Source organism: Capsella rubella, unplaced genomic scaffold (genome assembly GCF_000375325.1).
Source record: "Capsella rubella cultivar Monte Gargano unplaced genomic scaffold, Caprub1_0 scaffold_6, whole genome shotgun sequence".
NCBI lineage: Eukaryota > Viridiplantae > Streptophyta > Magnoliopsida > Brassicales > Brassicaceae > Capsella > Capsella rubella.
In genome coordinates, this window is record NW_006238918.1 from 5541115 (window position 1) to 5566363 (window position 25249).

The window sequence follows — 25249 nt, forward strand, 5'->3', positions numbered from 1 at the left end:
AATGGAAAAAGTATTCCAATGTAAGCAAACGATTATTATGAAAGCAGAGCTAAAGGAGCTAGTGATAGGTTAGAGATATTATTCGCGTGTTGGCTATTGCATACGTAATAATCAATATTGGGCTTTTTATTCTATACTAAGTAGACCCCGTCGAGGCAACATTTATGTGTCTGTCTGTTTGTTTATAAGAAAATACATAGTGGTGAGGGTTGTTTTCATGACCTCCTCAAGGTCTCTTCTTGCCTCAATTGGTCTACCATTTTATTGTTTTCAATACATCCATTTGAACTGCTTTTGTTCTATTTATATGATTAACGCGATCTGATTAATCATCTTACACAATAATCGTCGATATATGCCATTCAATTTAGAATTGAGTGTTTCATCGATTCCGTATTTGTTTTTGTAACCATATATATATTCAACAGCAATAATTACGTGACAATAAGCATTTCATCATCTGGACTCTCTCTAGGTTGGACTGTCCATGCATTTAGCCTCATGCAATTTCTCAAAAAAAGGTATAAATTTTATAAAATTCATTCATCACTTTCTAAAATTTATATACATGCATACTCAAAAAGGTCTGCGTAATAGTCCTTCTCATAATATTGACCTCTACCGTATAGTCGGGCTTTGAGAAGGTAAATCGAAGACTTAGTTACGCAATATATTCGACCATGGAAGTCTTCGTTTTAACCAACTCTTTTCATTTTTAGTTATCTTCCTAACCTAATTAAAAAGTACATGCGTAAGGTGAAATATTGGGTATTACGACTCACTCTGTTTGGTTAGTTTTATCCCAAACCACTGCATTCGTTGTATACGTAACTTTTTCCAAGTAAAAAATGTATATAAGTTTTTTTCAAACCGCATAGTTTAACTTTTTCTTTATGTTTATGAAACATAATGTTGTACAAAGTTGACGGTACCATCCTACTAACTAGTTGAATTACTAAGTTTAAGGTTTCCAGAATATGTATTATTTCTGCGTATATATGCATATATATAGCAATGTAACGTGCAAAATCGATCGTTTTAGTTAGGTCTTTTTTCAAGAAGTTAGGTTTGACTCATACACAAAAAGATAATATATACTGTCATCAGGCCAGTAATTATCATCAGAAAGAAACGGGTCATACTGATGCATATCGGAGTTATTTATAGATACAAAGTTTACTTGGTTCTTCAATATATGTGTGACGTGTGTATTATTACTTTTGTTGTGTTGGTTTATGAGTTTTTGGAGAAACTCAAGTACTTACTTAAGCGAATTTTGTCCTTTAATATTTTTTTCAGTGAATGTCAATTTGAGCATTATAAAGAATACAAGTCTTTGATTTTTTTTGTTTGCTGTTTAAAGTTTTGGGTTTGCGTAAAAGTAAAAATAATAAGAATTGAATGTGAGTGGTTTAATTGTTTTACTCGCTAGGCGAATTTCAAAGATTCTGAATTAACCTAGATCACGATTAAAAAGATTAGTAATCTGTGTTAGTACGTACCTGGTATCTAATTGCCTTTAATAAATTGATTACTGGCCAAAATTGGTAATGTAAAACATATGAGTTTATGACTTATGATGAGAAATAATTTTCGAAGATATATAAATAACCAAGAAAAGCATATATGATTCAAGAAAAGATTATGTCCTAAACTAAATTAAAAACCTTAAGGTGTTTGGTTAGCGGAATATCAACTGTAGCACTGTTGTCTCCTTGTGATTAGTTGGAAACTTCTTCCGTACGATTTCTTCATCTGTTTTCTATACTGGCTGTTATTGTAAGTAGAAATTTGATAGATTACAATTATTTTTTCTTAAGAAATGTTCAAATTTGATTACTATATATCCAACAAGTCAAAAGAATATAATTAGCTGCAGCTGGGCTGGGTTATATATAAACTAGCTAGCTATAGTAGTGTATAATTAGAAAGGGTTATACAAATTAATTAAGGTGACAAATATATATATAATGTAATACATGCAATTAACGTCAACGTCGAAGCAATAAGAATGGTTTTAGGGACTAAATTAACGTCGTAGAAACATCTAAAAAGAGCGATAAAAACAAAACAAAAAGTGTTAAGAAAATAAGAAAATTAATAAGTTTAGTCGTTAGAATTTAGAAGAGTTAGGGTTTTCACGGGTCCCAGGGTTAATGTTTGCGTGACTTGATGTGCTTAAAACTAAATTTACACCAATAATCAACCACCTTTTCGATCGAGACGTTCTTTTTTTTTTTTTTTTCATTTCTTTTCAATTATGGTAATATATATATAGCAGTGTTTATATATATATGAATATTTACTATTCGTAGTACTAAATTCGTGTTTTAAAATTTATAGAGATAACTTATAGATTTAACCCATATCATGAGAAATGAAATTTAATATTTTAAGTATTAGCTTTCATATTCAAATTAATGGAATGTAAAAGTGTAAAATTATATGCATTAATTATATTTATATAAAGCTTTAATTATTCTCATCGATGATTCCTGCAAAGTGCAAACACCAGCTCTGCATGCATGGCTCGTGAATAATATATAAGAAATAAAGGAATCGTAGTTTTTCTAGGTATAGAATAAAAATGAAGATGATCGAGATTTGTAATTATTGATAAATGATACTCTTTTGCCAACTGTTTTATTGATCAAGAACACGATATATTCAATGATGAATGAATTGACTTCAATATATATACTTCTTTTGTTTGTTTGTTTATACGTATTATGATATGTTGTTGAGTTACGTGGCATGGTGTGGATCATTTGTTGACTAATGACCAGTAATGCATACTGTTGTCGACACTGTTTCTTGCAAAAAATGTTGTAATGTATAATACGATATATATCAAATACAATATACACAATACTATATATAATTTAACGTCTGATGAAACAAGTTTAACGTATCCACGTGGAAACCTAATTTATATATGTTGGTACGAATAGGTTCCATGTACGCATATTTTTAAAAGGGAGAAATGACAAACTTATATATAATTGAAACATAATCAATTAAATGGGAGAATCTTGAAAAATTGCTTTCATTAATTACTTAAAACACTAATTAATGAAATATCAAATCAAAAAAGTTTTGCATCTCTATATTTTTCTAGCACAAAAAGAAAAACCTAGATCATATATAACCACTAATTAGTAATTTCGTGATTTGTGTAGTATTTTTTTTTTTTTTGAATTACCACTTAAAAGGTATGCAATATGACAGAGAAGAAGGATAACAGTGTATGGTTGAATTTTTTTTTTTTTGGCCTAAACCCAAATGGCTAAGTTTCAAGTGAAGAGGAAAACAAACTGAACTATTTTTTAAGATCTTAGTTTAATTTAGTTTTCTGTTAGGAATACTTCATTACAAAAAGCTATGATGATAAGTATATATGTACATATCCATAATACTTAATATTAGTTTTCGTTTGTAAGAATTTTTTTTTTTAAAAGGGCTTAAATTAATATACAAACTGCCTTTTGTCAACATATGGATTAGTTGCAGCAACTTTTGTGTACCTATAGCTACATTGCTTCACAAACTTGATCATCTTCTCTTCTCTTCCTTGATTTTTCTTCTTCTTACAATTACATTTTGATAACTTTCCACAAGGACATTTTCGTCATTCTCAGGTCAGCAAAGTCAAAAGCTAAACTAAGATCTTCTCCGTCCGACAAGATACAAGACACAAAAGCCCTATATAAATGCTAAGATCACACACACACACACTTAGCCTCATTCACTAAAGATTATTTTGATCTCCTTCATCAAAATCTTTCTCCCTTCAACGTGCTCTTCAACAGGTTCGACGATACATATACATGCATGCATATACGTACATATTTTTCTGCTAGCTCATACACACGTTAACAAGTTCAAATATAATCATGAATTCAATTACGAGTCATAAGTTTGCAATCTTTATACTTTATCTCTTAGATCGATGCAAGTCTATACTTATGCGATTGAGTATTTATTCAAGATTACTTTCTTACTTAAAAAATATTTTTGTTGTATAGATGGGACGATCACCATGTTGCGATGAGAATGGATTAAAGAAAGGGCCATGGACACAAGAGGAGGATGAGAAACTGATAGTTCACATTCAAAAACATGGCCATGGAAGCTGGAGAGCTCTTCCGAAGCAAGCTGGTTTGAACCGATGCGGGAAGAGTTGTCGATTAAGATGGACTAACTACTTGAGACCTGACATTAAGAGAGGAAATTTCACAGAAGAAGAAGAACAAACTATTATTAACCTCCATTCCCTTCTTGGAAACAAGTAATGAATTTGCTTTTTTCACTTTATATATAAGTCTTTACTTTTTTTTTTTCTTTCTAAGTCAAAATCCTTTTAATTATATCTCATAGGTTGTGTGGTCTAAAAAGTTAGTGTGAAACGAGCTAAGATGGATCGAGTTTATAACTAGAATCAAGAGTAGTCGAATATATGAAATATATAAGTTTTACATATATATTAGTATATGGTTTATGGATGAAGAATATATACATTTACCTACTACACTGGTTTTCTCTAGGTGCATACGTCTGTAGCCGTTTTTTCAATCTTGAAAACGAATTCTTGTTATGACCATAGCAAATCAATATTAGGTATTAATTAGTCGTCTTAAACTAATCCACTATGATAATATTATCAGTATGATTATCTTTAATTTAGTGTATGATTTTTTTTCAAAGGTGGTCGTCGATAGCCGGTAATCTTCCCGGGAGAACGGACAATGAAATAAAAAACTATTGGAACACACATTTGAGAAAGAAACTTCTCCAGATGGGGATTGATCCAGTGACCCATAGGCCAAGAACTGACCATCTAAATGTTCTAGCTGCTCTCCCGCAGCTTATGGCCGCCGCCGCAAACTTCAACAGCCTCTTGAATCTCAATCAAAACGTGCAGTTGGATGCAACAAGTCTGGCTAAAGCTCAATTGATACACAATATGATTCAAGTCCTTAGCAACAACAACAACACCAATAATCCTTCTTTTTCTTCATCAACCATGCAAAACAATAACAACCTCTTTGGCCAATCTTCTTACTCGGAGAACCAAACTATATTTGGTCAGTCTCAAAGCTTTTCTAATATTCTTGATGAGAACAATCATGATCATGATGATTTGATGGTGAAAAGCCAAATTGTTGATCACCCTTTGGATTCTTTAACTTCCGGCCCCATACAACCCGATTTTCACGATGATCATAATTCACTCCCTCTTTTAGTTCCTGCTTCTCCTGAAGATTCCAAACAACCCATGATCAAGAAAAATGACATCGGAAATTATCATCATCATCCTGATCATACTACAAATCCTTCATCATCAAATTCAACGTTCACACAAGATCATCATCAGCCATGGTGTGACATTATTGACGATGGCGCAAGCGATTCTTATTGGAAAGAGATAATAGAGTAAGTCCTCTCGATTAATTACTCTTCTACATAAATCTTGCATGTATGCGATTCTTAGTTATCACATGAGAGGGTTTGGCTAGTCTAATGGTTTAATTCTCCATTTTGCAGGCAAACGTGTTCGGAACCATGGCCATTTCCTTAATAGTAGACAAGATTGGAAAATAATTAAAAGAGAGAATACTTCATAATTTTATTTGTTGTCGATAGAGTTAAAAACATATTTGTTGTCCACCAATCTTTACAGTTTGTTTTTTTACATAATTAAGTCCATGTGTGGTAAACATTGATCTTGTACAAATTTAATTAATTACCTTACAGTATTAGATACAAAGTATTCGTGTTTGTTGTAATTACTATAACATACATCTCCGTTATATATTATTTTATGAACAAATACAAACGTTGTTTTCTTTTCTCAGAGTATATATAAACATGCACAAACGCAAATCTTTTCTTCCATTTGGATTTTAAATATCAAAAAAATAACTGGAGAGTAAGTAAACATAATGTTGACACGTAAACGCATACGCAAATGCAAGAAAAAAACAAACAAGCTTGTGATGTATTTTATATATTAGTCAACATGTAAGAACAAAACAGATTCCTTGGCTCTCCCATGCCGAATGATCAAATAAAATATGATTACTTTTGGATAAGAAATATATAATATTTTTTTTGTTTGTTTTACCAAATATAATTGGAAGATTAAAAGATTTAGTTGGCGATGGGTAAGAAGAAGTGAACTACAAAATATACTCTCGAAAGTGACACAATCTTGTTTTGACACTTTTGACTTTAATAGGAGACAAAACAGAGATTAATTGAATAAAAGTTATAGTTACATAGCTTACGCTACATGTCTCGTGGGATAGAACATCTTGGCACTATTTTTTAATCTTGCGGCCGAAACTAAACGATGACGACTCATAAACATTTTTTTTGGTCAACCGACTCATGAAGAAGGAATCCCTTGATATTGAATACTATCAGTCAAAGGAAACATAATTATCAATTTTAATTCAAGTTAAACACTCAAGCACATTTCTGATTTGGAGGTGTGACAGGGAAATATAAGGAGAAACATGTGTTAGCGATTTCATTAATTTATTTTAACAAGAAAAGAACTTAAATTACTTTCGAGAAAATAAAAATGCCAACGGTTATGGACCTTATGGTTTATCTCTGTCTGAATCAAAAACTCGAGATCTTTTGAATCATTTCCTGCTAAAAGAAGTTTGATTACAGAACTGAAACCAAACCCATGCCATTTTTGGCAACTTCATCAAAATATCATCAGTCTCCGCATGGATCTATATATTGAGCTATGTCTTCTTCTAAAGACTGTAACAGAGACGTAATCAGAATCCTGAAAAAGAGTTTACCAGAGCCAAATCGATGTGAAGCAAAGACGCAAGCAAGATTATCTGAAAGTGTCCTTCAAGGCTTTGGTCTCTTTGTTTGTGTGTTCGAGTTACCAGGCTCCAATTTCCGCTTTATTCCCAAGAAGTGCTCCACCTGAAACGTTTTAAGGCAAAAGATCAATAATTATCCTGGATCAGGCATCTTATTAATAAGTTGTTGAAGAGGAATGTATTTTTTTTTATCTCAGATCATGTAACCTTTGTGTCACCAAGCATTGGTGTTAAGCTTCCTGGAATATCCTTCTCAACTGTCGCAAACCCACTCTGAGGATCACTAGTTTGTCTATAAAATATAACAAACAAGTGTTAGTTCAAAGAAACTGAGCGTCACTTCTCAGTGATGCCTAAAACTAAAACTGAATGATAAAGCAAATATATACCCTGGTTTGACATGGCCACTGAGGACAAGGTAAGGAGTTTTCAGTTGAGCTTGAGCCTCTCTCATTCTTTGAACAGATTGCGATGGTGTGTCTGAGTTTTTCATTTGCTTTAACTTGAGCTCTTCCTGGTACTGTTTCATTCGTTTCTCTTCCTTCATTTTTCCAGGTCCCTTCCCGTGGAATTTGTGAGAGAGTAATCGAAAGGCTTCTTTTGGAGTTAACTGTTAAACAACATGAAATTTGAACATCGATTATTTTACAAATACACGCAAGGACGAGTTTAATAAGAGTGAGAAGCAAAGCTTGAGAACACTTACAGTTCTACCAAACTCGTCAGTTCTCTCAATCCGGATGTCTGCGAATCTATCTTTAGATTCTTTACTTCCTTCATCATCCACAATACCCACAAGCTTGCTCTTTTTTTTGTCCATATTTCTACCACCCCAGTCGACCTTCTCCTTTAGGGTTCCTCGGTCTTTAAGAAGCTTCAATGCACCAGATAATCCTTTTCCAACCGCAACCTCATGTATAGTTTCATCAGGAGTTACCTCTTTGGTATCTGATGAATCATCTGCTTCATCCATATCAGTATCTTTTACTTCTGTCCACCCATCAGGATGCTCTTCCTTTACATCAACAGGAGCTTTGGGTGCTTCATCTTCTTCCATAAAAACATCTTCGCTTTCAGGCTTCCGCACAACTGAAAGGCCATAACAATAGATCAAAAACTCTATACCACTTCTAACCACTAAGCACAGTTTTGTTTAAGTGATCCGCAGGTAGGAGAACTATTTGCAGACAAGTCTAACCCCATGCATTCAATTAGTATATGCATATGTGTAAGAGAGAGTGCCGTGTATGACACCAACTAAATGTTTCAAATAATGTGGGAAGTACTATTCAGATCAATATAATAGAGGCATAACAGAAATAACAGTGTAAAAGTGTCAGAAGATGATTGAAACTTTACCTTCATTACGCTGAAGACCCCAGACAAAGTCTCCCATCTCTGTGAAAACTACTGTATTTTCTTGTGTTTCATCCCCAGTGGTGCTATTCTCATCTGTTGTTTGATTGGTGCTAGAAGCCACAAGATGTACAACTGCCTGAGGACCAGATCCAGCTTCCTCTTTCTTAATGAGAGCTAACCTCCTAGCTTTCTCTAACGATTTATAAAGATCTTCAGCATCATCTGCCAACACCATACTCTCATCTTCATCTCTTTTAATAGGCTGAATTAGTTCCCTTCGGAGTTGACTGGATGCCTCATCAGCTTTAGCAATGGCTTCCTGATAGGCATTGCTCCGTTTTTCATACTCCATTCTTTCTTTCTCTTCTTGCATGGCCTGCCTTTTGCCATCTTTACGAGAACCAAGATCTTCAGCTCCGATTCCCGATGCAATAGCTTCTGCTTCAAGCAAGCTTATGTCCAATTTATCCTTTTTCCGCAATTGTTTCTTTTTCTTTGGTTTTTTAAACTTTAGCATTTCTTCAGGTGAGAAGTAATCTGATGTGACCTTTGCTGATGAGTTAAGGTCTTCAAATGTATTTGTTGTCTGACCCTGAATTCTCTTACGCAGCTGATAGGTAGAACATGAAAGACAATAAATTCCATTAGTGTATACTAACTAGTTACTACGATCCACTTAATATTAAAAAAAGGTTAGGAAGAATAGTACCTCCTCCAGCTTCTTCTCAGCTTCACCAGTGAAACGACCCTTTGCATCCAAAAAGACCCCCTAAAGACAAAAGCAGTAACAACAATTTATACAATGGAGTGCCTATATTTCTGGAAATTGAGAAATCCGGTAGAATGAGTAACTGACCTCATCAGTAGCGGGCTCATCATACTGCGGAAGCATCTTCTTTTCTGCCCCGGGATCATCATTAAACCTAATAATCAATAACATGCCATGTTTCAGTCTTAAGCAACACATATATGCTCATCTATCTAAATGCCGTTGAAATATTAACTTACTTATCATCATATATTCCTTTTTTCTTTTTGGCTGCTTCGTAAGCTTCATTCCGACGCTTCTGTTCTCCAATTTCCACGTTTTCTAGCATGTCAATCTCTGCCAGAATAGTTGCAAATCTAGTTTACAGACCCTCATATCAACTATGCTGATAGCATAAATACAAGAGAGCATAAAAAGATACTAACCATTGTTAACGTCTCCATCAGCAAGGACACTTTGGTCTTTTAGTGTCAAGATAACTGCTCCACCTTCCACCACTTTCTCCAAACCATGTAGAACTTTGACACCTGATAGATGCCCTGTAACCAGAATATGTCAAGATAAATCATCAACCAGAACGCATCACATGAAAAACTGGATTTAGAAAAAAAAAAAAAATGGGATTCTATGGTATGATAGAATACACGTTTTACATGATTAGTTTTTTATTTTGACGATTTAAAGTTAATGGTGAAAGAACTCGAAATGAAAACATACCGCCATCCTCGCCATCTTCATTTCCACCTTGATTAAGATTGTCCTGAACAGATATAAGATATGATTAGATTAATAATGTCAAATAAAAGGAGGTTATGGAGAAATAAAAGGATACAATATGTCCAAGGAATGGAGGTAACACCTGCTCTTCAAATATTCTGGAGAGCTGCTGTGCTCTTTGCTTCTCAGCATTTCTTTTTTCCTCAATCTTACGGCTCCTTGCAACCCATGATAGAGCATCAGAAGCATCTTCAGCTTTCTTCTTTCTTTCCTCTCTCATCCTATGGAAGAGAACACAAATCTTTTTAATTCTTATACTACCCGTACATCTAGATGTCATATAACAAACGAGAAATATGCAGAGCCTTGGACCTTATGAGTAATGACACAGTACTTTGTAACAAGACAAAAGATTATCATAAGATATACAAAAACAATACTAGTAGTAAATCATACTAATTAGTAACCAGTAAACTAAACAGCAGCACTTCTGGGATAGAATCAATATTCGCAAAGAGATGTTCTAATCCTTTATATTAGGTGTTAGAGTAGGTAATTATAAAATACGGTCACAGGCTCACAGCATCAAAGAAACAAAACGAGCGCAAGAAATATAGGATACCCAGAAAATCAGTCTATCCATAAATCATGGAAAGGCAAAATTTTCTCAACCATATTATATAAAACACTTGATATCAAATTTCAAAGATTGAATAGCAAGAATCACTTACTTCAAAATGCGATTCTGAAGTTCCATTGCAGATGCTTCTTTGCCACTTGATGTAACATCAACATTATCGCCACCTTCATTTAGACCTCTGTTGTCAAAATGTTCATATCTTTCTGCAGTTTTTTGAGTCTCGTCATCATCTTCATGACCTTTCTTGCTCACTCTCTCCTTCACTCTTGACCTATCCTTGTCTTTTTCTCTTTCCCTCTCATTTTCTCTATCTTTATGTTTATCTCTTTCTTTTTCCTTCTCCTTTTCTATTACTCTTTCCCTGTCTCTATCCCTATCTCTGCTCTTTTCTTTCTCCCTCTCTTTATCTCTACCTCTAGAGATCTCCTTCTCAGTGTCTCCCTCTCTATCTCTTTTCCGATCCCTCTCTTTCTCTTTATCCCTACGGTGATCCTTTTCCCTTTCACGCTCCTTATCCCTGTTCTTTTCTCGTTCATAGTCCTTTTCTTTATCCTTGCTCCTATGATCCTTAGCTTTCCTCCTTCCATCTCTGTGTTCTCTAACAGGAGAACCCTCGTTTTCAGCTCTCTCTTCTCTGCTTTCATGCCTTGATTTAGACTTTTCAACTTCCATCTTCAAACGACTACATGAAAACCAAGAACTCAATCAAGACCTAATCACCAAATGGAACAGCTCAGAAACAACACTTACAATGGCTGCAGACTAGAATGAGCAAGACGAGCAAAAAACTACTATTCCTGCAAATTGATAATCAGAACCAGCTACATGTGAATTACTCCAACTAAGTACCGGTGAAGATTATTAGTTTGACAAACGTTTCCCAACATCCCAAACAACACAATTAACGAGTAAAACCCTAACCTAAGACGAATTTCATTAACATTGGGGAAAAAGGTAAAATCAAATCCTGGTTCTGGTTATACCACGAAGTATAATACTGGAGGATAAACGGGAAAGGGAACAAGGTCAAGCAATACGATATTCATCGGATACAGAACGTAAACATCCGCAGAGAAAGCAAAAGTGCATCAACATCCAATAGACTTACCTCGAGATCAAGCCTTCAGTGGAAAGTACAACTGAGATATTGGATCCACGGACAAAGAAGGTTGAAAACAATCAGGAATTGCAGGAGGAATTTCCAAGGGTTTACAGAAAAATTGCGAACGTACGCCGACGAATAGCAGATTAAGAAGAGAAAGAAGCCTTAGTAACTGTAAAGAAAGTGAGAAGCTAATGCTTCAAGCTAGAGAGCTGTAGCATACAGCAGACGATCGCAAGTTCGCCGTGGAAAGAGACGGAGAGACTCTGGTGGCGACGAGAGGAGAACGATTGTGCAAAAGAATAAATGGAAATAAGTGAAGATATACGTGTTTATATATTATTCCGGTTAAATCTTAGTCGGTATAATTCTGAACCGGTTAACCAAATTAGTTTAGTGTAAATATATCCAAAGAAAATTCTCATGACCGCACCGGTTTATGGAAGACTCAAAAGTCAAAACCAGTTTTTTTATAGTCCTCAAAAAAAGCTTTGAAAAGATTGCCATTTTCTACATAAACTTCCTGAATCTGCATAATGTAGTATCCTTCTTTGTTCACCATTTCTCACCCACCGGCCAAAGCAGAGTTCTGAAACTGCAATTGTGACTAAATCATTGCACTTTTAGTTCTGAGGTAACCAGAAACCAGATATTTATAAAACATATTCTTGGCAATGAAAGGCTACTTTAGCATTCAAGAGAAGACAGAGTAGCTAAGATTAGGAGCTAATCAGTGGACATGGCTTCAGCGCCATCAGCCATTGTTTCCTCCGACATATTCCTCTGCATTTCTTCCACCATACTCTTCTGTTCGTCCTCCATTGTCTCTTGCAACTCATCCACCTGTACATACAAATTTTCACAAAACCAAAAACAAACAAGTTAGAATTTAGCAAAAACATTACAAGGAAACTCGAGAAAGGCAAACTTTTGTTTAGAATCTTTGCTGTAAAATACGATGAAACATGTAAAACCGACATACCACATGCAACAACAATGCAAACTGCTTCTTCCTTAGCTCGAGAAGTCTCCAACTTGCGGTATTCTCGGCCTCGAGTTCTGCAATCTCCTTATTCAGTTCATGTATAACCTTCTGTGTCCCTGACTCGGTGGCTGAGCAGAGATAAGTTTCCTAATGGCTTCACACTCCTCTTTATGCTGTCTCTCTATTTTACTCTCTTCAAGCTGTTTCTTAAGGTCTTCTATATCAGCTTGTGCCTGCACTATCTGCCTATTTGTCTCACCTTTAAGCTCGTTGAAGTTATCTTTCTCCCTAAGATTCGCAGCAACAACCGCTTGGCTCTTAAGAAGAGGAATCTCAAAAGCGGAAAGCTCCTGTAAAAAAGCTTTGGCGAGCCTACCGCAGTCACCGTAGTTATCTTCTTCTTTGTCTACCTCAATAACGAAAGAAGTGAATTTCTTTTGAAGCTTCTTCAACGGAGGTTCGCCTCTGGTGGTAGTCGTGCGTGTGAGAAGCCTATTTCTTATAATTTTGTCATCTTCTAACGGATCAAAGGCGTAATTAGCTGCTATTGTCTCAGACCTACCAGAGACAATCCTCCTAGCTCTCACAGACATCTTTAACTACTTGATTCTTGTTTTTCACTCAAATCTGCAGAACATACACATATCATGAGCTAAGCAAACATGATAAAAAAATTTCCCAATTTCTGACCATGCATTTATCAGAATCATATAAATAAATCCATGTAAGCTAAAAAAAAAAGTCAACAATGAGAACACACTAATGTCTAATACTCTCGATTTACCTAGGAGTTAACAGAACCGAACTAAAACATTCGAACTACTAATCGCAGTGAGAGATAATCTTTCACGTACTTTAACCGGAACCCAAGATCCAGGAGCCTCTTCTTCTACGGTCAAAATTCCAAAAACGGATGAAGTGTGAACCCTAATCCGATGTTTCCCGGTTCTTTCCCTTTCCCTCGTTCTTCAATTTGCTCGTTTTTGTTTTTTCCCCTTCTCTAATCTCTATTGAACTTTCATTTTTTTTGGTATGATAATCCCTGTTCTTTTTAAAAAAAATTACAATATACTAGAAAAGTTTTGGTCTTGAGATTCCAAAATGGTTAATTCCTACCTAGGATGTTAAATATGGGCTTTGGCTCAGACTGATTTCGATTTTTCGGATAAACTTAAAAGAAGTATTACCCACCCCATCTAGATGTTTTTTAAAAACTCATTTCGATTTTTAGAATAGCAGATTTCCAGTTCAGTTCAAATTTGGTCTGGTTTGTAATTTGTTCAAACATCTCTTGTTAACTCTATGTCATGTAAAATAGCTGGATAGACCCAATTAGAGCCAAAGCGAAGGTGTTCATGATGAAGACGAATCCGGTTTCTAAAGAAGAAAGTTAGGGTATTGTATTTGTAATTTAAGTAATACACATATGAGCTTATCCTAGTTTTCGCTACAAAGCACAAAGCTATTTTTCAACAAAGCTATAACTAATGTATAAAGACTTTTCAGTGGTTTGAATTTGAAACCCTCTCCCAAAGAAAAGTGTCTTCAACTATCACAAAATATTTACATTTTTATTACATTATTATTCTACACAGCACACACAAGAGGATCATAACCTTAATGGAAGACATTGATATGAATGATTTTACAGAGTCTACGAATTGGAGACCGACGACACTAAACATAATCGTACCCGGATGATACTCTTTCGGATGCAAGGTTTCGTTTGGTTTGAGTGGGTAAGAGACACCGCGTGTTATCTTTGCATTTAAGCCATTTCGAGCCTTTATCTTCATGGTTAATCGTCAGCTTTGATGCGACTGTTTTGATTCCACTCCTCATGTAATTCAGAACCAACACCGCAAGATCTCTGCAATGCAGCCATGATTCAACGATAACCCCATCTATGAAGAAACCGCAAAGAAACATCACAGCAAAAAGAATTTAGAATGCAAAAAATACTTGTGTTTTGTACATACAAGGGTGAGCAAGGAGAGCGAGAACCGTTGATAAAGTAGACAAACAGGTAAGAATCGAAATGCTGCCCATTGATTAAGTAGAATCCGTGTAATCTCCTTACACATCTGAAAGACATTCTTTTGTACAGTCGAATTGCAGGATTGTTGTGTGCAATCACATGAAGGTAAACACCACGACACACAGGGATACTAGAAGCGTATTTGACGACCTCATTAATAAGTAACTTAGCTGCATAAAAAAGTTGCAGAACTTAATATTATTAACAAAACCAAGCAAAATAAGAGAAGAATCAAAGATCCATGTCATTGGTTTACTACATGGGTTCAGAATCATAATTAATACCTATTCCCCGTTTTCTGTATGTTTCTACAACTCCAAGTGTTAGGATGTACACCAATGTCTCCTCTCCCTTTGATGAGTCATATCTTATTAGATCTGATATCTGTGCAAGGCATAGATAACTATCAATACATAAACGGAAAAAAAAATAGTCCTTGACTCGTTATATTAATCGAACTGAGAACAAGCAAGTTGAATTATAATAAAGAAGTCACAAAAATGGATCCATATGATGTTTAGGAAGTTTAGTCAGATACCCATCTTATGAACGTGGCTTAACAGTTCATGCTTAAACATAGGACATTACGAAAATCTAAACTTTACAACTTGTTACTTGCTGTACAAAATTATTAGGAAATATTAGTATAAAACCGAAAGGCGAAGAACTAAGAGAAGACAATGCTTAAAAGTTAAAACCCATGTGGTAAACATACGACTAGACAAGCTTCAATGAAAAACTTAAACCTGCTGAATTTGTAATGATTTACAAGAACCTTGTAAGAAATACATCTCGTGAAACCCTTTCAAACATTCACAATCTACACTATACAGAACCTTGCAGCTTCTTTACAAAATCCAAAGACCATTCAAAACAAGCTTCAATCATAGCTCAAAACCATTAACAACTTTAAGCTTTTTTCTCCAATAATAAGAAACCTGTTTCAAACATTCATAATCTACACCTGATAAGAACGTGCAGCTTCTAAACGAAACCCAAAAACCACTAAAACCAAGCTTCAATGATAATTAAAAACGTAAAAAATCCATTTCTGACATTCAAAATGTACACTTGAACAAGACCTTGCAGCCTAGTTTACAGAAGCTAAAATAAAGCTAAACGAGAAAGGAAGACAATATTCGAAAACTCACTTCGCTTTCTCTAGCAAGCACGATTTTGGCAGTGACAAATCCAATAAGTTCCTCGGAATGACCATCAGGGCGGCTCCGATCAACAGCAGCCCAAGAGACGATATCACCTCCGTTGACAACATTCTGAAAAAACTCAGATTCATACCTGAACAAATCAAATCAAATGCTTTGATAAAACTTCCAAAAAAGGGAAAGTCAAATCCAAAAACTAGATTTAGAATAATAATATCAAAGGTAAGTTAATTAAAAATTGTACCTGATAGGGAATATATCTCGATGGATTTGCTCCAAACGTTCTAAATCACAAGGGTTTATTGGCCTGAAGCAAATACTTGGACGACGAGCGATTTTGGGTTCCTCCATTGATGAATTCTCCACGAATCCACGAGGAAACCGCGACATTTGATCGAGATGTTTAAGACTCAAACAACTTGGAATTGTAGATTTACGACACTTTTCATTTGAGGAAAAATCCAGCTACAGATCAAATCGGCCTCCGACCAGTCTGTCTGAATCGGATCCGGGTGGGTTAGGGTTTCCAGAATCCGAAGATTGGGGGGCTTTGTTGATCTTTCGAAGAAACGACTTTTGCTTCCTTGGCCGTGTTTCCCCCACATCGTTAATGGGTTAAAGCGAAGCTTCATTCTTCGGATCACAACACCTCACGTGCCTTCCGACAATCAAGCACGTGCTTCTTCTTCACTACTATTCTCCCTTTCCTTTGACATTATTTTGTAGTAAAACTTTGGTTTAGTCTAGTGCCAGGTATCGGTTCGACTTCGAGAAGATGGAGCCATATTATTATCATGACGATAATTTCTTTTTATCATCCTGCTATTTCCAAATATTGACATAGAAACACGTCACAGACATACAATTATGATTATAACATGTCCTGAACATGGATCAAGGATTAATAGTTTGTATTCTACACATGTAAATACATAATCTTCATCTCTACTCAATTAAACGCCGTTCAAAAATCTGTGATTAAGAACAGCTTCCGCCATTGGCCGCTTCCGATGGTCAGCGTTCAACATTGCCTACCAAAACACCACACACACAGACTATATTGGTCAAAGGACCATAACTTTCCAAATGTAGATATATGCAGAGATAGTCATAGGGACTATATACCTGGAGTAATTCCCAACCAGCTTTATCACCAAGATCAAGAAACTTAACAGCTTCTTCCAGGCGTTCATCGGCTAAACAGTACCTGTATAACACATCAGTGAGGTTTTTTTAACTCGGAGACTTGGAGGAACAAACGATTGAATGTATACAACGTCTCTTTGGTGCTAAATAAAATGCTTTATTTAAGCTTCTAACAAATGACATTTATAACTTAACAGAATGTAAGTTAATCTGGAGAAAACAAGAGGCTTACTCTCTTACAGCCTCGATATCCAGCCGGAAAGTGTTTTCTAGTAGCCTCTGCAGTTCATAGGATTAAATAACGGTTAAACAGAAACTGTTTCGGGAAGACAAAAGATGAGAGCTGATATGTTTGTGAGATCAATAAGGAGATATTAGTGTTAAGATGAAAAAAAACAGATCTGTTTAAATTAACTGCATCCAGTAACATGACATCTTGCCTGAAGAGATAGAGAATCCATTACGCCTGCTTCACAGAATGGAACAAAGGCTAAGTATGCCAAAAGAAGACCGGCTTCATATCTGTAAACCACAAGAATGTGTTAAGAGTTTATCAAACAATATTCACAACATATTACGCGAAAGACTTAGAAAGCAAAAGCATTACATGTCATCTGCAATCCCAAAAGCTCTTTTCTCAAAAACTGTAAAGGCACCAGAAGCAGTTGCCCTTCGCCAAAGTTGCTCTGACAGTGCACCAGAAGTGGCTCCTTCCTCCAAGCATGAAGGCCTGAAAGGTGTACTCAGTCTATTAACAGCGAGTTGATAAAAAGCACCAACATTATCTCAACAATGCTAGTTCCAGCTATAAACAGCAAGACTATAATGGAGAAATATTAGAAAACTCCAATTGCTAAGTATAAATAATCAATCAGGGATGGAAGAGAGTGAGGGAACCTTATGTCAACAGAAAAGGCTAGATCTCGCAGCCTCGGTATTAAATAGATGGCTTCTCGTTCTGCTGGTGTACTAAATATCATTTCAGAAAAATCGACAAAATTAATAGAGAGATGATACACTTATACCGAGACAGAGGTGCGTGTGCTATCACTTTCAGGTGTTCGTAGGGGGGCATACTTGAGAACAATAGAGGATGGCCCGAGACTTTGGTGTAACCTGTCATTAGCATGCATAAAGGCTAGACCTTTCATTGCACCCTGTAGAATTTTAATGACAAAGTTTCTCCTTCGTTTCATCATCACCTCTTTTTCATAAGGGTTCCATACTCCTTGCGAGCGAGCTCTTGATGTTTTTTCACTTGCAGTTCGTGCGTAGTCAGCTGCACTATCTTTCCCACCATCACGAAATGCCAGCCACTGTATGGATAAAACGATTCAACCTAGGTTCCATAAAGTAAAATATCGACATACTTGTGCACCTTAGACTCAACATACTACACTTAAGCGCCTCAAACTGTAAGCCTGACCTGTTCTCCAAATTGTGTCTCAAAGCCACCAACAAGTAAAAGGAGATTAGCAGGCAGGCTTTTGCTCTGCATATATAAATAGAATAACAAGGTGATTGTACTATTTAATGCCAATGAAGTGTAAACAAACAAATCCATTTAGCAATTTTGGATGGCTCTTTATTCAACCTGAAGAAAGGAGTGTGCATTAAGCTCGTTTGCTGCCATCATGTCAGCCTCAACTCCACCAGCACGCTGTCCGGGATATACCTTTACGGAGATGAGTATGTGAGACAAAGAATGAACAAACTAAATGGATTGGATAATGTAACCAGATTCATAAAAATGGATAATGCCTTTGGAAAACAACAGTGATTGCTGAGAAAAAGAAACAAGTTTGACAAAGCATGCAGAATCACCTTAAAGACAACAGGTGTTCCTCGAAACGGACCCTGAGATATTCTTCCTTCATATAGTCTGCAGACAACTGCCGGGGCTAATACACTTTTAACTTGACCAAAACATACTATAGTTTAATACATTGTCTACATAACGCCAAAAACTGCACCTGATCTTAACGCCGCCTTCTCCAATATCTTGAGATTTTAATCGACCAATATCATCAGAAGTGTATTCAAAGTCAGGTCCTGGCTGCAAACCTGAATAACTAGGGGTATAAAAGAGGTGAAAGAAAAAGGCAAAAGCTTTAGAATACGAAGTAGAACAGGACGCCATATACTGTATAAGAGTTAAAAATAGACCAACAAACTTAGCAGAATCTAACATAAGCAAGATGCGCAATAATCATTTAACGAAAGCAAATTCAATATTCAATGAGATTAACGAAAGTGAAGTTTGGAAAATACACAGAAAATTCAAATCAAATCATTGTCAAACCTCACCCATACATTTCATAAACTCTGGCAATTACAGACTTCAGACATACATCTTTGAACATTTACACAAAATTTCGATATATAAATTAGAAACTATCGGGTGAGAGTACCTAGTAACATTCATGAATCCGTAGCTTCCGATAAGCCGCCCTACCTCGAACGAGTCAGCGCTGGTGATCAAACCCGCCGTCACCACATGCAACCGCCGAATCGGCCGATTCCTTCCACGCGAATTCGCAATCCGACGACCGGAGAATCCTTCGCCTGATTCTCGATGGATCAAAGAGAAACGCGAAACGCATTCCAAAGAAACGCGATGAACGGCGACCGGATTCATCGTTTTCGCCGCTTCACTTCAAATTCCTTTCAATTACTAGTGTCAGTACGAGAGAGAGAGATTCTCAGATAAGAGCCAGGAAAAGTTTTGTCTGCGTCTTACGTGGCTTTTTTAATACAAATAATATAAATTATGTAATCTAACGCCGGATAGATAATCTTTATTATTTTGACGGTATATAATATGCCACGTACGAAAACTCACCGAGAAAAATGTAAGCGTTACATAAAAATCTGCTTTTGATGCTACGTGTGCTTTTCAACTGAAAACCGACTTTAACCGAACCAAATTCAGGTGGCAGATACAGTGTAACCGAATTTAAAATCTGAACCAAAGTGAATCAAACCGAAATGCCCATGCCTGTGAGAAGTCCTTTCTTCGATCAAGATTGAGGTCTTTAACACTAGAGAGAGTCTTGTTTGAGCTAGCTCGCGAAGAACACAAGAAATTTTCGGGATCAATCGATTGATCTGATCGTTTGATTTACTTGAAGTAGCTCTTGCTTTTTCATTTCGAGTTATGGAACCGGTTCCAGAATCCGTACCATCGGCGAATTCGCCGTCTATACCGCCGCCGGTGAACTCTGTGCCGCCTTTCTTGAGCAAAACCTACGACATGGTTGATGATCCGTCGACAAATGAGGTCGTGTCTTGGAGCAGCGGGAATAACAGCTTCGTCGTCTGGAGCGTGCCTGAGTTCTCGAAGGTGCTCCTGCCCAAGTATTTCAAGCACAACAATTTCTCCAGCTTTGTCAGACAGTTAAACACTTATGTAAGCGTCAATGTTTCTGTTGCCATTAAATTCTTTAAAAAAAGAAAAAAAAAATGGATCAGTTTTATCTGGATTTCATGGAAACCGTGAAGTTTTAAGGGTTCTAGTCTTAGTTCAGATTTAAATTTGTTAATCGATGCTTTTTGTAGGGTTTATTTTGAAAAATTGAACTTGTAGGGCATCAATCTAGATAGATGTTTTGTATCTAAATTGTACCTTTGGCGAGTAAAACTAAGCAAATTATTATGTACTATCTGGTTTAAACTATATATAAGCTTAGTATGGTAATTAATCCCATGGCTGTATTGGAGAATCTTTTTAAAACTATGTCATTTCTACTCACCAAAACATTCCACAGAACTTTGCAGGCTCACTTTCATATATGTCCGAAGATTGGTTTCCTCATTCATGTTTCTGCCTTGTAGCTCTAAATCACAAAAACAGAATGTCTATTAGCTTTGCTTTCGTTTGTATATGTCCCTCCAGGTACATCTTGGTAAACTAAGAACTATTACTTTGCTTATAACGTGGTAGTATTATGCTGCAGCCAGACACAGTGCAGAGAATTTGTTTCCTTCTCATACTTATACTATAACTAGAACATATAACTACTCTGGACTGTTTCTTGGTCTATAACATATACTTATACATCTTTGTAATGTTTCGTACCATTGCTCTATGATGTCTTTCTCCTTTCCCAAAATTCAAGAAAAGTCGCATCGTTTCAGTTCTACATTTTTTTGCATTTCGTTCTATATAATAGTGTCTTTGTATTCTTATGTCCAGGGTTTCAGAAAAGTTGATCCAGATCGATGGGAATTTGCAAATGAAGGGTTTTTAAGAGGCCAAAAACAACTACTGAAGGGTATTGTTAGGAGAAAATCTTCGCATGTGCAGCAGAATCAGCAGCAGACCCAAGTTCGGAACTCATCAGCTGGTGCTTGTGTCGAGGTGGGGAAGTTTGGACTAGAAGAAGAAGTGGAAAGACTTAAGCGGGATAAGAATGTTCTTATGCAAGAACTCGTCAGGTTAAGGCAGCAACAACAAGTTACTGAAAACCAACTGCAGAATGTGGGACAGAAAGTTCAGGTGATGGAACAGAGGCAACAACAAATGATGTCGTTTTTAGCAAAGGCTGTTCAAAGTCCAGGTTTCTTGAACCAGTTAGTACAACAGAATAATGATGGCAGCAGACAAATTCCTGGAAGCAACAAAAAGAGGAGACTTTCTGGAGATGAACAGGAGAATTGTGGAAGCCATGGGGCTGATGGTCTTAACCGTCAGATTGTTAAATATCAGCCATCGATAAACGAAGCAGCACAAAATATGCTTCGACAGTTCTTAAATACGAGTACCACACCTCAGTATGAACCAGTTTCAAACAGTTCTGACAGTTTTCTATTGGGTGATGTTCCCAGTTCTAACTCTGTAGACAATGGGAACCCTTCAAATAGAGTAACATTGGCCGAGGTTTCACCCAACACATCCCACTCAGTAACAAATCAAGTACCCGAAGTATATTTGGCTCATCATCCTCAAGCTGGTCTAGTTCAGCCGATTTTAAGTTCAAGTCCGGCTCAAGGAGTAGTACCTACAGCCTCTTGGAGTCCTGAATCTGATTTAGTTGGATGTGAGACAGGTAATGGAGAGTGTTTCGATCCAATAATGGCTGCTTTAGATGTGTTTGAAGGCGAAGCAATTTCTCCTGAAGGCGAGGGAAAGATGAATGAGTTACTGGATGGAGTCTCTAAGCTGCCCGGAGTCCAAGATCCATTCTGGGAACAGTTTTTTGATGATGGAAGCCAAGCGATTGGAGATACAGACGAGATTCTATCAGGGTCAGTGGAGAATAATGACTTGGTAATGGAACAAGAACAACCTACAACAAATGAGTGGACCCGGAATCAACAGCAAATGAATTATCTCACTGAACAAATGGGACTTCTTTCCTCAGAAGCACAGAGGAAATGAAGGTAAGGACATCAGCTAAGTTCACGATCTATTTCTCTGCATTGTTGCAATGGTCTTGAGATTTATCATTTGTTTCTCACTGATGTAAATTTCAGGTGAGGTTGTGAAAGGGAATATGAAAGGAGGAGGAATATACCAGAGGGTGTTTGTACCCATTTCATTACACACAAAACTTTAACAGACAAAAAAAGAAGAAGAAACGTAAAAGATTTACCACCATGCTTGTGAATAACTTTTGTGTTGGTTCTATTGTAAATTACTTTTGTGTGAAAACGTTCATCGTATTCAATTATCATCTCGATATGGTTAATTCCGTGGTCCCTTACCCATTACCGATTCAAAACCAAGAAAGAATAGTTCATGCTTATTAAACATACATGTTAATAACTTTTACTCATAAAGATCCTTACGGTGGATTAATACATAAACATGCACACGATGAGAAGTTACGATCAATTATAAAGAATCTGTACAATAGATATATTTCTTTTCTGGTCTTTGTATAGTTTCATCAATAAGTCTTTACTTGATGCTTGAAGATTGAAGCTTGTAGTTTGATAGTTGATGGTTAGACCAAGACGACGATAACCACTATGAGTAGCACAATCCCAAAAATGAGAATAAGTAGGCATGTCTGCAACAGTATAAAAGATATCAGAGTTAGCTTTAGCCGCAAAAAAGTACGAAATCACAGAGTAGAAAGATTGGGAAGAGTCTCCTTAGCGTACCAAAGATGAGTTTGATCTTTGAGTTTTTGCTGCTTGTCTGAGTTGAGCAGTTGCTTGTGTAGTTGCAGCATGTGAGTTATCAATGTAAGAGCTGACGTCATCTGCCAAAACACATTATAGGGTTTCTGAGATTTTGAAGAGGCAAAAAGAAAACAAGGAGGAGATCTACAAAATGTGATTGTTAAGGTTACGTACCGATTATAATTCCTTGATCGTTCACTAAAACAGCAAGATCTTTGAATATCTCATTTACTTCACCAATCTGTTCTTGAATTTCTCTAATTCCTTGCTCTCTTTCCTCAATAATTGCTTCATTGAATGTTATCTCATTATCTAAAAACACCACTTCTTGCCTGGGATGAGAATATTAGAAGTTTGTAAAAATATCACCTAGCTCCAAAATATGAGAAACGTAAAATGCCCATAAACAAGAGATGTATTTCTCACTGGGTTTCATGGTCATAACCAACTTCTTAATTAATTAAGCTTCTATCAACAATTCAGGCTACAGTAAATGACAAAATGTAAAGCACAACTTTGATAATCAGTTATGTATCTCCTGAAGGAACAAAGGAAAAGTGAAAGAAGGTTTAAATAATCAAAACACAGGTGTAAGAGCACATTTGATTGCTTGAGTCACGTTTCGGTTCTGCTTATGCTAACAAATGCTCAAGTGAATTAGCAAAGGAAAATGGCGTATATAATCAGATAGTAGTCCTCACCTTCTTGATTGTTGAAGAAGAGTTTGCTGCTCTGAGGTTCTCAAAAATTCAGTATCGAGTTCCTGTGCATTATAGCTGCATGGAAGGGCATAACAATGACGCAAGTGTAAGTGAGACTCACATTCCAAAATATCAGAAACAATCATAAAATGAAAGTTTTCTAAACGTTCAAAAGTTAATCCTACATTATTAACCAAGCTATATAAACAACAAGAATATGAGTATATAATATAGGGAACTTGTTTGTTTCCCTCATATAGGAAACAACTGAGATTCATTCAATGACCATGATCTTCTGTTTTTCAACAGGTATTGAAACCATAACTGGTCAAAGTGATTACCTGGTAGGTATTTCTTTTGTAACCACAGGAGTATATGTTATTTCTCTTTCAGCTGCAAGTCTCTGAGCTTTCTGATATTCTTTAAGAACAAATTGGAAATCTTTTGCCAGTTTAGCATCAGCAATCTTCTTAATTGGCTGCAAAAGTAAAGCGAGCAAATGTAAGTATAACAAAGAATTAGGAGTTATGTTTCAAATAAACAGGTCTTACACACATCATCTATCAGGCAACCAATTCTCCTACTAAATGAATAAAAAAATTTAACCAAGATCCCATGGTGCCATCGTGAAAAAATGGTTCGATAGAAAATGTTCTCTTACACACATCTAACATTTCATAGCATTTGTAGGAGAAGGAAACAAAAAATGAAAGCATTCTTACACTAGCTGCTCCATGAAGGTCGGCTTCACTGGCTTCTTTCAGTTTAGATGATGTATTTTTCACCAAGTCTGTTATCTGTAACCTTGTCTTTTGCCTGCAAACAGACGAACCTAACACATTACGAAAATTTGTGGAACAAGTAGATGAAACTAACCCAAATAGCAACAGCTCAATACAGACATACGAAAAAAAATCCAATCAAGCTCATTGTTTATCTAGGCATTAAACAAAGGTTTAAGTTTTATCAACATAGATGAGCCATCTCAAATGTTTTCTCAGGTAAGGAAAAATAATACAGGATCAGTCTCAAAAACAATTAGAAAACCCTAAAAATATAATTGAGAGCAAAAATCAAATCGAATAATTTGAAACCAAAACCCTAATTAACTCAAAAGAGATTTAACAAACAAAAGAAGAGTGAGATTAATAAAATGGCTACTAACAGCTTCTCACGCAATTCAAAAGTATCTTTAGGCGTTCCGATGTGATTAACGAGACGACCGAAAGAACCAACAGCCGTGCTGACCCTAAAAATCCCAGCTGCGACCTCCTGAGATGGATTCCCACTAGACGAAGGTCTCTGTTGCCTCCCGCCGGCAAAATGATTCGGCGCTTGAAATCGAGAACCAGCTTCAAGATCTTGAAAACTCATCTTCACGATCGAATATCTCAAAAATCTCTCTCTCTCTTTGGGGGAAGAACCAACAAGGTTAGACGAAGACGATGGAAATGAGTTAGGTAGATTTAACAAGTTTTTCCCCAAATTTATTGTTTGATTTTTGTATATAATTTGTATGAAACTATAAAATAATTTTTAATCTCATGTGGTTCGCGTGGCGTGAACATGGTGGTCAAGGGAATTAAATTATTACGTAACTAAATTATTTTGGCGCCGCCACGTCATTGCGAGGGAAGGATCCTGCGCTGTCA

At 36.2% G+C, this 25249-nt stretch overlaps 7 protein-coding genes across 10 annotated transcripts; 2 read left to right on the plus strand and 5 right to left on the minus strand.

Moving 5' to 3' along the window:
• The first annotated feature begins 3730 nt into the window (after positions 1-3730).
• Positions 3731-5846, plus strand: LOC17883798 (transcription repressor MYB6). The gene is made up of 4 exons (XM_006286592.2): positions 3731-3809; positions 4026-4288; positions 4705-5433; positions 5545-5846. Exons 2-4 carry the CDS (start codon positions 4026-4028, stop codon positions 5576-5578), a joined length of 1026 nt encoding a protein of 341 aa, XP_006286654.1. The 5' UTR covers positions 3731-3809; the 3' UTR covers positions 5579-5846.
• Positions 5847-6543: 697 nt separating this feature from the next.
• On the minus strand, positions 6544-11724 carry LOC17884247 (SART-1 family protein DOT2). The gene is made up of 13 exons (XM_006287012.2): positions 11442-11724; positions 10425-11015; positions 9836-9974; positions 9694-9736; positions 9402-9515; positions 9216-9312; positions 9064-9130; positions 8917-8976; positions 8208-8817; positions 7555-7937; positions 7238-7458; positions 7056-7140; positions 6544-6951 (listed from the first exon to the last, which is right to left on the minus strand). Exons 2-13 carry the CDS (start codon positions 11003-11005, stop codon positions 6874-6876), a joined length of 2478 nt encoding a protein of 825 aa, XP_006287074.1. The 5' UTR covers positions 11006-11015; positions 11442-11724; the 3' UTR covers positions 6544-6873.
• Positions 11725-12087: 363 nt separating this feature from the next.
• Positions 12088-13280, minus strand: LOC17883216 (THO complex subunit 7A). Its single transcript, XM_023780920.1, is given in 4 exon segments — positions 12088-12278; positions 12418-12542; positions 12545-13047; positions 13205-13280. Coding segments are annotated over 3 exon segments (711 nt in total). The 5' UTR covers positions 13014-13047; positions 13205-13280; the 3' UTR covers positions 12088-12161.
• A 649-nt stretch (positions 13281-13929) lies between these two features.
• LOC17883198 (histone acetyltransferase MCC1) lies at positions 13930-16325 on the minus strand. 2 transcript variants are annotated; one of them, XM_023780923.1, is made up of 5 exons: positions 15866-16325; positions 15610-15754; positions 14743-14842; positions 14425-14628; positions 13930-14324 (listed from the first exon to the last, which is right to left on the minus strand). In XM_023780923.1, the coding sequence occupies exons 1-5, from the start codon at positions 16009-16011 to the stop codon at positions 14098-14100; spliced, it is 822 nt and encodes a 273-aa protein (XP_023636691.1). In that variant the 5' UTR covers positions 16012-16325; the 3' UTR covers positions 13930-14097. The 2 variants fall into 2 exon arrangements, with proteins under 2 accessions (XP_023636691.1, XP_023636692.1); XM_023780924.1 differs by having other exon boundaries at positions 13930-14290; positions 14400-14628.
• Positions 16326-16454: 129 nt separating this feature from the next.
• On the minus strand, positions 16455-19453 carry LOC17882552. Of its 2 annotated transcripts, none has more exons than XM_006289442.2 (12): positions 19179-19453; positions 18741-18839; positions 18592-18649; positions 18362-18442; positions 18194-18259; positions 17845-18083; positions 17665-17736; positions 17375-17497; positions 17208-17289; positions 17000-17046; positions 16747-16828; positions 16455-16652 (listed from the first exon to the last, which is right to left on the minus strand). In XM_006289442.2, exons 1-12 carry the CDS (start codon positions 19403-19405, stop codon positions 16575-16577), a joined length of 1254 nt encoding a protein of 417 aa, XP_006289504.1. In that variant the 5' UTR covers positions 19406-19453; the 3' UTR covers positions 16455-16574. The 2 variants fall into 2 exon arrangements, with proteins under 2 accessions (XP_006289504.1, XP_023636690.1); XM_023780922.1 differs by having other exon boundaries at positions 18741-18831; positions 19179-19271.
• A 185-nt stretch (positions 19454-19638) lies between these two features.
• On the plus strand, positions 19639-22457 carry LOC17882676 (heat stress transcription factor A-1b). Of its 2 annotated transcripts, XM_023780487.1 has the most exons (4): positions 20085-20176; positions 20535-20662; positions 20963-22149; positions 22243-22457. In XM_023780487.1, the coding sequence occupies exons 2-3, from the start codon at positions 20651-20653 to the stop codon at positions 22145-22147; spliced, it is 1197 nt and encodes a 398-aa protein (XP_023636255.1). In that variant the 5' UTR covers positions 20085-20176; positions 20535-20650; the 3' UTR covers positions 22148-22149; positions 22243-22457. The 2 variants fall into 2 exon arrangements, with proteins under 2 accessions (XP_006289698.1, XP_023636255.1); XM_006289636.2 differs by lacking the exon at positions 20535-20662 and having other exon boundaries at positions 19639-20176.
• A 51-nt stretch (positions 22458-22508) lies between these two features.
• Positions 22509-25067, minus strand: LOC17884353 (syntaxin-21). Its single transcript, XM_006288347.2, has 7 exons — positions 24763-25067; positions 24320-24413; positions 23939-24075; positions 23598-23672; positions 23071-23228; positions 22876-22976; positions 22509-22781 (listed from the first exon to the last, which is right to left on the minus strand). Exons 1-7 carry the CDS (start codon positions 24969-24971, stop codon positions 22716-22718), a joined length of 840 nt encoding a protein of 279 aa, XP_006288409.1. The 5' UTR covers positions 24972-25067; the 3' UTR covers positions 22509-22715.
• Between the last annotated feature and the right edge of the window lie 182 nt (positions 25068-25249).

Excerpts from the sequence above, each read along its gene's own strand:
- LOC17883798 (XM_006286592.2), top strand. The coding sequence starts at position 4,026 with ATGGGACGATCACCATGTTGCGATGAGAATGGATTAAAGAAAGGGCCA. Across the intron at positions 4,289-4,704 it reads CATTCCCTTCTTGGAAACAA|GTGGTCGTCGATAGCCGGTA; the intron begins GTAATGAATTTG and ends TTTTTTTCAAAG. Across the intron at positions 5,434-5,544 it reads TATTGGAAAGAGATAATAGA|GCAAACGTGTTCGGAACCAT; the intron begins GTAAGTCCTCTC and ends TCCATTTTGCAG.
- LOC17884247 (XM_006287012.2), bottom strand. The coding sequence starts at position 11,005 with ATGGAAGTTGAAAAGTCTAAATCAAGGCATGAAAGCAGAGAAGAGAGA. Across the intron at positions 9,975-10,424 it reads CTTCAGAATCGCATTTTGAA|GATGAGAGAGGAAAGAAAGA; the intron begins GTAAGTGATTCT and ends TCTCTTCCATAG. Across the intron at positions 8,818-8,916 it reads CTGAGAAGAAGCTGGAGGAG|CTGCGTAAGAGAATTCAGGG; the intron begins GTACTATTCTTC and ends TCTACCTATCAG.
- LOC17883198 (XM_023780923.1), bottom strand. The coding sequence starts at position 16,011 with ATGTCGCGGTTTCCTCGTGGATTCGTGGAGAATTCATCAATGGAGGAA. Across the intron at positions 14,843-15,609 it reads TGCTTGCTAGAGAAAGCGAA|ATATCAGATCTAATAAGATA; the intron begins GTGAGTTTTCGA and ends TGCCTTGCACAG. Across the intron at positions 14,325-14,424 it reads GTTTGTCTACTTTATCAACG|ATGGGGTTATCGTTGAATCA; the intron begins GTTCTCGCTCTC and ends GTTTCTTCATAG.
- LOC17882552 (XM_006289442.2), bottom strand. The coding sequence starts at position 19,405 with ATGAATCCGGTCGCCGTTCATCGCGTTTCTTTGGAATGCGTTTCGCGT. Across the intron at positions 18,650-18,740 it reads GAAGGCGGCGTTAAGATCAG|ACTATATGAAGGAAGAATAT; the intron begins GTGCAGTTTTTG and ends AGTTGTCTGCAG. Across the intron at positions 17,737-17,844 it reads CCATCCTCTATTGTTCTCAA|TACACCAGCAGAACGAGAAG; the intron begins GTATGCCCCCCT and ends AATGATATTTAG.
- LOC17882676 (XM_006289636.2), top strand. The coding sequence starts at position 19,925 with ATGGAACCGGTTCCAGAATCCGTACCATCGGCGAATTCGCCGTCTATA. Across the intron at positions 20,177-20,962 it reads TCAGACAGTTAAACACTTAT|GGTTTCAGAAAAGTTGATCC; the intron begins GTAAGCGTCAAT and ends TCTTATGTCCAG.
- LOC17884353 (XM_006288347.2), bottom strand. The coding sequence starts at position 24,971 with ATGAGTTTTCAAGATCTTGAAGCTGGTTCTCGATTTCAAGCGCCGAAT. Across the intron at positions 24,076-24,319 it reads ACCTTCATGGAGCAGCTAGT|CCAATTAAGAAGATTGCTGA; the intron begins GTAAGAATGCTT and ends TTACTTTTGCAG. Across the intron at positions 22,782-22,875 it reads AAAGATCAAACTCATCTTTG|ACATGCCTACTTATTCTCAT; the intron begins GTACGCTAAGGA and ends ATACTGTTGCAG.